The sequence below is a fragment of the Leuresthes tenuis genome, unplaced genomic scaffold (genome assembly GCF_036924035.1).
Source record: "Leuresthes tenuis unplaced genomic scaffold, fLeuTen1.0.hap1 SCAF_9, whole genome shotgun sequence".
NCBI lineage: Eukaryota > Metazoa > Chordata > Actinopteri > Atheriniformes > Atherinopsidae > Leuresthes > Leuresthes tenuis.
The window spans coordinates 16,903,451-16,911,403 of record NW_027325363.1 but is presented as its reverse complement, the minus strand read 5'-3'; the positions used below and the strand labels follow the sequence as shown (position 1 = coordinate 16,911,403).

Genomic DNA, 7,953 nt, shown 5'->3' with positions numbered 1-7,953 from the left:
AACAGCGGGCACCGCTGGTGTGATGCACCGTGCAGAGGTTTATCGCGCTCGTGCTCCAAGCATCAACGCGCGGCACTGCGTTGTAGTTGGACAACACACCAGAACAAATCAGAGGGAGGGTGGATGGATAGATAGATAGATAGATTCTTGCTGAACCGTGCTGTTACTTCCTATAGAGCAGGTGTTGTTTTGCTGAAATAAGCAAGACTTTTTATGCAAAAAAATAAATATATATAGTATGGAAGCCACATGTAGCTCTAAAATACATGTCATATGCATATCATTCGGCGTCATTTGTGCCTCCACAGATTTACATGTAACCCAAGTGTATTAATGCACCGCAGTACAATCAAACTGGCTTTACAACCGTGTGCCGACAGCAAGCTGAATGGTCTCTTTAGACCAGAGGGCACAGTGTCCATGATCAGACCGTGGGACAGTTTTCCTCTTGGGCCCAGAGAAAGTGGCAATGCTTCTGAAGCCTCATCATTTTTCTTCTCTCTCGCTGTGCTTGGTGGAGTTTTTACTTTTATCTACGACAAGCTGTATCATAGAAATGTGTCTGGTTTTTTTTACGCAGTTGCTTCTGAGTGTCTAAAGATCACAGCCATTCACGACAGCGTGTCACACTAATACTTTGCTTGCAGAAAATTCTCTGGATTAACTGAATCCTTTGTTGATCATGCAGCCTGAATGCTGAAATATGCAAGGCCTTCCCTGAAAAGACGTCATTTAGAAAAAGGAATTTCAAACTTTGATTTGTCTGACTTAGTTGAATTAGTTTTGACCCAGAAAAGACAGCAGTGTTATTGGATCATGTTCCTATATGGCTTCTTCTTTGCAAGATAGAACTTTAACCTTTGCAGATGACACAGTGAACTGTGGTCAAGGAAAACAATTTCTGGAAATGTTCCTGAACCCATGCAGTGATGTTCACGACAGAATCATGCATGTTTATAATGCAGTATTGTCTTAGCGCCAAAAGATCACAGGCATGTAAAAACAATTTTTGGTTTTGTCCTTTGCTAACACAAGAGATGTCTCTCTTGGATGGTGAAATATTCAAAGTCTTCACAACTTTACTTTGAGGAACATCATTGTGAAATTCCCCCACAATTTGCGTATGCAGTTTTTTTGCAGATTGCTGCACCTCTGTCTTTACTTTTGAGAGACTCTGCCTCTTTAAGGTGCTCTTTTTATGTCCATTCACATACAGACCTGTTGCCCATTAACCTGATTCAGTGCAATTTGTTCCTCCAGCTGTTTTCTTTTTAGTACTGTTACTTTTCCAGTCTTTTGTTGCTCATGTCCCAACTGTTTTGAGAAGTTATCAGTTTCAGAATGTGTTAACTTTATCTTGAAATTGTCAAATTTCTCACTTGGAACATTCAATATGTTTTCTACAATCTATTGCAAGTCAAATTTGTGAGATTTTAGATTCAATGGATTTAGTTTTTATTTCGGTTTTACATAACGTCCCAATTTTTTTGGAATTGTGAAAAAAAAAACTAATCTACAACTACTACTACAACTAATGATGATAACAATGATCATGATAATAACAGAAGGCTGTAAAGACGCTACAATTCCTGAATCAACTAAATGGATATCACGCAACATCTGATGCTAATCAAACAACAATCATGGTGAATAATCCAGGATGTGGCAGTCTGCCAGATGTGCACAACATGGGCATACATGGACAAAAATGGCTCCATAGGCAGCTAATGGAGCTTGCAGCAGTTGTGCTCTCATGTTGGCTCTAATCAGACGACAGAATGATGCTCTTGTCTGGCACTAGTAACAACCGTGACCTTGACCTCGATTGGCAGAGCATGTCTGTTCATTATGAGGCCCAAAGGGACCAGCAGAGAGACACTGAAACAGACATGAAGCATCACACACAAGGGCATGCATGTGTGCACGCACACCACCAAGTGTAATTTCCTGAAGGTGCCCACTAATTCATTTGACTCTCTGGAGCAACGTGACCCCAATCCACTGCACAGATTTTTTCTTTTCTCTATCTAGCAAACACCCACACACTCTTTTTCTCTCACACACAGACTGCACTAACTATGCCTCTCTTTCCTTATCTGGTTGCTTGATCTTAGCAATCAGTCTGTGGTCCATCAGTAATAATGTGGGCATTTAATAAAGCCAGCACTACACTGGAAATGAATAATGTTTAAGAGGAGATGAGCCCACGAGCAGAGGGACTGCCTGGCAGTTAGCCATGTGAATCTGAGTGCAGACAGGACACTAGAAAAAGAAAAGGCAGCTCTTGGTGTGTTGTGGTAATCTCATCTAATAGGTAGATCTATCATCAATAACATCACATTTTAATATCTTTATCATGGAAATGACCAATTAATCAATTCAATCCTGAGCCTCACCGACAGTGTTTCTATAAGAATTCAAATGCAATAAGTATAAAACTAATCTGCTATAATACTCACAAGGAGTATCACATGTCCTAGTTCTGAAAGCCAGAAAGATAAATCAACATTTTTTTATTAGTCAGCTTAACTTTATTTACAGGAACATACCAATCCGATTGCTTCAAATCATTAAAGTGAACACAAATATGCTTTTGAGCAATGGTCCAAAAGCAACACTAGTTTTTTTTTTCCATTATTAAGCCAGATTTCCTAATAATTTTCATTTGTTTATCAGGAAATATATTTTACAGAAGTGATGTAAATGGGCTCATAAAGAACCAAGCACACAAGAGAGAAAATGATTAGCTTGCACTGTAGACAGATCGACAGAGTCATCTCAGGTAAAACCCTGTAAATTTAATTTGGTCTCAGACGTGAACTCTATGGGAGAACGCACACATCGAGAAAGAGCAAGTGTTTCCAAATAAATGCACGCCAAAGGGACAAAACCATATATAGACAAAACCATAAAGGAACAGAAACCCACACACACGGGGAAGAGTTTGAGCCTGTTAAAAGTTGAAATACGTGCGGCTGTGGAATGCAAGAAGATAAGAAATGTTCAGCTCTACGACACACACTGAGTCAAAGCCAGAGGATTTGTAGATCTGCAGCGAGTGTGTCTTTGGCGAGTGCTGTTTTAGCAGGCATGTTGGTTTAAAACACAGCAGACGAGCCACCATTGCCTCATCTCTCCTCTAAATATATGCCTACTGCTTAAACTGATGCAGAAACGCTTATCGAGGAGAAACTAAAGAATAGAGCAAAAGACCACAAGAAACAAGGATGTGGTGCATGCAACAGCTCAATGTCAGGGCCTGTAAAAATAAAATAAAAAACATGAGAGAGGATGTACATATGTGTGAGAGAGGCAGACAGGGAGAGACAAATGGCTGACTTGATCATAAATCTGCTCCCAGCTGATCTAATTGGCCATAACCATACATCACTCTACGCCACTCTGCTGCTATTAACCATGAACCCGTGCCTCTCTGTCAGCTGAGAGAATGCGATCATGATAAAATAGATAACTTACAGTGCCGTCACAAAGGATGTTTTCCAAAGTACAAACAGGGTTAAAACAGTAACAAATTGCATGATATGGTGTGTGTGAAACTAAAAACTACATTTCAATTCAAGAGCTTTTCCTGCTGATGGCCATATTATGCTGTGACCTTGGGGGGAAAAAAAAACAAACAAAAAAAACAGCTAGATTTTATTTATTGCTTGGCAGATCTTAAACAGGTCTCATCTGGGTAATGGGATCATAATGAATAGGAACTAGCATAAAATGAGCACAAGCTTAGGAGTGAGTTAATTACACCATAAATGAAAGGGTGAGTTTTCATATTTCAGTCCTGCCCAAGATAAATCATGGAGGGCGTTGTTTCTTTAAACCTATAAGACAAAGAGGCATTTAACTGCACAAACAGAGAAAGTTTGATGGAGGGTTTAGAATGCAACACCTACAGTCATGGGACAATAAAGAAACATATCTTAATAACAATTATAACAATATTTATTGTACAAAAACTACAAAAGTACACCATGACACACGATTCAAAAGCTTGTGGAACCACCTTTAGCAGCAGTGACTTGATATAAATAGTTTTCTTTCACGTCTTTGTGGACAAAATTAACACTCGTTTCTGCACTGGTCGCACCTCAACATTTAAATCAGATTAAGGTTTGGACTTTGGACCATTGCAACATTCATGATTCATTTCTTCTCCAGACATTCTTTTGCAGATTGTTATGTTTGGAATCCATCGTCATTCTGCATGACCCGTTTTTCAGTCCAGCTTTACATTTTGGACAGATATTCTCACTGCTGATGCTAGACTTTGGTATTCAGAGGAGTTCATGGTCAATGACTGCAAGTTACCCAGGTTCTGTGGCTGCAAAATGAGCCCAAATCATCAGCCCTCCACCACTGTGCTAGACGGTTAGTGTTTGTGCTGATATAGTGCAGTTGGTTTTCTCCAAAGTGACGTTTTATTATGACCAAACATGTCCCATTTGCCCAAAAGACATTGTTGCAGAAGTCTTCCGGTTCGTTCAGGGGCAACTTTTAAAACCTAAGCTGTGCTGTCATGTTCTTTTCAGAGAGAAAACACCTTTGTCTTTGCAGCTCATCCAATCAAGCCTTCCCTGTTCCGTCTTTTTCTATTTGTGCTGTCGTGAATTGTAACATTTACCATGCTAACTGAGGCCTGTAGAGTCGGAGATGTAGCTCTTGGGTTTTTGTCATTTTTTTCTACGCATTCCACGGTCTGATCTTAAAATTAACTTGCTGGTACACCCTCGCCGAGGAAGGTTGGAAACCATCTCGAAGTTTCTTACTTATAATCTTTCTCACTGCAGAATGATGGACTCAAAATTGTTTGGAAATGGCTTTCTAACCCTTCCAAAAGTGATGGGCGAAGATCATTGGTGATTCCTTTCCTCTTTGGCATCGTGGTGACACACACCTGAATGCTCCAGGTCAGCAAACTGACTCAATCAATCAATCCACTGCATTTGATTAGCGGCATCTGGCTGGGATTGACCCGTCTTAATTCCAACGGAAGCAGTAAAAGTGCACTTATTTTTCCACACACTGCTGCTGTATTCTGGCTACATTTTTCTTAAACAATGACACATTGTAATATGCCACGTTCTTGTTCAACTGCAGCTGTATTCACCTAAACTTTAGACTTGGAAATGACCACATAATATTCATTATGTCCCAATACGTGAAGCCTTAGAATTGAGAGTTTCTTTTTCACATAACTTCACAAAGCAATTATCCAACTCTGAAGTGTGTATTAAAAAAACTGCAGTAAAAAGCACATCATAGTCTTCCATCTTTTGGGACTCATTCTGATTCAGCACTAGCCAGATGCATTCATGCAACAAACAGTACCCGAGTTGAAACCTGAGGTGAGTCTCTGATGTGGTGAACTACTCAAAGAGCAAACAGCCTTGCTTGAAGAAGAAGAAGATGAAAAAGATGAGGTTGCATGCCAGGGCATTGTTCCAGATTGCTCATTGTTGTAACCTGTTGTTGTCTATACACTTGCCTGTGTCTGCAATGACACTATAACTTCAAAGAAATATGTGACAGCAGCAAAGGATGGCGAGGTCCTGGAGTAAAACAATTCAATTCCAGGGCTGGGAGCAGGGAAGGGCAGTATTAGGAAAGAGGCTTGAAAAATAGGGGCTATTACATACAGACCGGAGCTTCAGTTTATATCTCACCCCCCAAATCTACCCGAAGCTTATAGAGACGTACCTGCCAGCCATATTTATTTGAAATTAACTTTCATTTTCAACAGAACAAAATCATTAAAAACATCAAAATCATTTAATTTATTCTTGTTGCTGTAGAAAAACATGGTTTCAATTATTACCTTTACAGAGAACTTTACATCAAATTCAAAACGCAAAACAATCCCTACAACATCATTTTTGTGCTGGAAACGCAGCATGGTTTGTGTATGCACGCCTCTCATTTAAGCCAAGGCTAAACCTCTGAGGGAGCGTGTTCAGTCCTCAGCTCTCAGTCTTGGTACAATCATACGGTTTCCACCACTGTGCAAACTGCAGGACTTTTTTCCTCTGATCATCGAAATTTTCTCGAATCAACTTCCTCCACCGTCGCGGCTCCAAGTCCATCATGCCTCCGACCACTTCCTGTAAAGGAATGAGGGATCGACCATTATACTTCTGCTGTAATATCAACTTTCTCAACTGTATGTTGTTTCTACAGAGAGAAAAAAAAGTAAAAATACGCTACTGCTGCATTTGTTGCTCTATGTTCTGTGTGCATTTCAAAGAACACATTAAACCTAGGAATCAAACCTATGTATTGCTCTAATTCAAAGTTAGATTAAGTGAGTTGTAGTTGCGATAGCTGCACGTGAGCATGTGTCAGTAAAGCCCTGCACCCAAAGGGCAATGACATCAACTAACTTTACAGGAGAACCAAATGAAGCTGTGTGATGTTTCATCGTCTTTAAACATTTACTGACCTTTCCGAAGTAATAGGGAAACTTCTGCTCGTTTTCTATGACATGAGCAAACCCCCCCTGCAATCCAAAATCAACAGCAAAGTATGGCAGACCTCGAGGAACCTAGGTGGGGGGGGGGTAAAAGCAAAGCACTGTCAGCACAAAACTGGACACACAAGAACAGAAAATTAAAGCAGGCTAGAAAGAGGACAGGATCTCAGAGGAAAGGACATACAGCTTGTCGGATGTCTTTCTTCGAAAGGTCAACAATCTTTTTGTTCATGGCCCACTCCTCATCACACTCCATGATGGCTTTCTGGAAGCACACAAAAACAACTTTTGCTCCATTCGATCTTGCGTTTTAAATTCAAACCTGTCAAAACAATGCGCGTTTCGAGAGGAATTTTGACAAAATGGTCTCAATCTGAATGATCTGAATGAAACGCAGCAAACACCAACCTTGAAGTATATGGGTGCCATGTCACCCAGCTCTCTGGGAAGTGGTATACACTCTAGGACCATGTGTTGTCTTCTGCGTAGATTCATGTGCGTTTCCATGAACACGCAATCCAGGTCCTGGGACTCAAACATTCGCACCAAAGTACGTCGAAACAGCTGAGGACAGAAATACAAGCGAGTTCAATTATAACATCGAGCACTGGAAAGAAACCGCATTCAGGAAAAAACTGCCAACGCGGCGTGGACTGACAGGATGGGGAGCTCTGAGTGCCTAACCTGCATTTCTGACCAGACGTCCTCATCCAATCCAGTGGCACAGCAGTGATGCTGAAGAGGGCAGATGTGACAGTGTCCGTCAGTCATGGACACTCCCGCAGGCAGACTCAGATATACCTGGAGATAGGATTGCAACCACAAAAACACTCCGATGATTAGTTCATCTATTTGAGAGACATATCAAAAACTAACAGGCACTGAGGCAGGAAATATACTTGTTATTAACAACGCGTGCGCAATGCTTATCATGGCTGCAAAGCACGTCTTGCGTTCGTTTGGTATGTCGGTTCTGTGCGTCCTCAGAAATTAACGTTCCGCGTACACAAGCTGCAATATGCAGGTGACCAGTAGGGGGTGTGTAAGGCTTGTTTTGATTCCCAATGTTTGTCGTCAATTTCTCTCATTGGCAGAACGAGCAGCACATGCTCGCCGTTGTTGCCTCATGCTCGGTTTATAGACCTCACGTACCATCCTCCGGTAACAAGCGTACTACACAGGCAAGTAGGAGTCGTTGCACTGAAAACAGAGATGGCTGCTTATGGGACCGCGAGGTGAAACAACAAGTATGTTTCCAGCCCAACTCTGATCATGAACTGATCATTTCAGAAAACTGTAAAGAAGAAAATGTCCCAATTGGCCAGTTCAGGTGACAAATTTCACCTTTTTCTTCTTGCAAATGGAAGTTCTGGACTTTTTGTCTTTGTATGACAAAAGAAGATATTTATGGTCCAAACAAAGCAAAAGAAGAATTAATCAAAAATAGTTGAGTTAAAAAGAAAAAGAGA

General features: G+C 40.9%; 1 protein-coding gene across 2 annotated transcripts in view; it reads right to left on the bottom strand.

Moving 5' to 3' along the window:
- Positions 1 to 5,727: 5,727 nt before the first annotated feature.
- cwf19l2 (CWF19 like cell cycle control factor 2) overlaps positions 5,728 to 7,953 on the bottom strand; it is a 20,294-nt gene continuing 18,068 nt past the window's right edge. For both annotated transcript variants that reach the window (XM_072392581.1, XM_072392582.1), the window contains exons 15-19: positions 7,169 to 7,285; positions 6,893 to 7,048; positions 6,669 to 6,749; positions 6,455 to 6,556; positions 5,728 to 6,116 (exon numbers count right to left, since the gene is read on the bottom strand). In XM_072392581.1, coding sequence (XP_072248682.1) covers positions 5,976 to 6,116; positions 6,455 to 6,556; positions 6,669 to 6,749; positions 6,893 to 7,048; positions 7,169 to 7,285 — 597 coding nt within the window. In that variant the 3' untranslated portion in view covers positions 5,728 to 5,975. The remainder of the gene's footprint in view (positions 6,117 to 6,454; positions 6,557 to 6,668; positions 6,750 to 6,892; positions 7,049 to 7,168; positions 7,286 to 7,953) is intronic.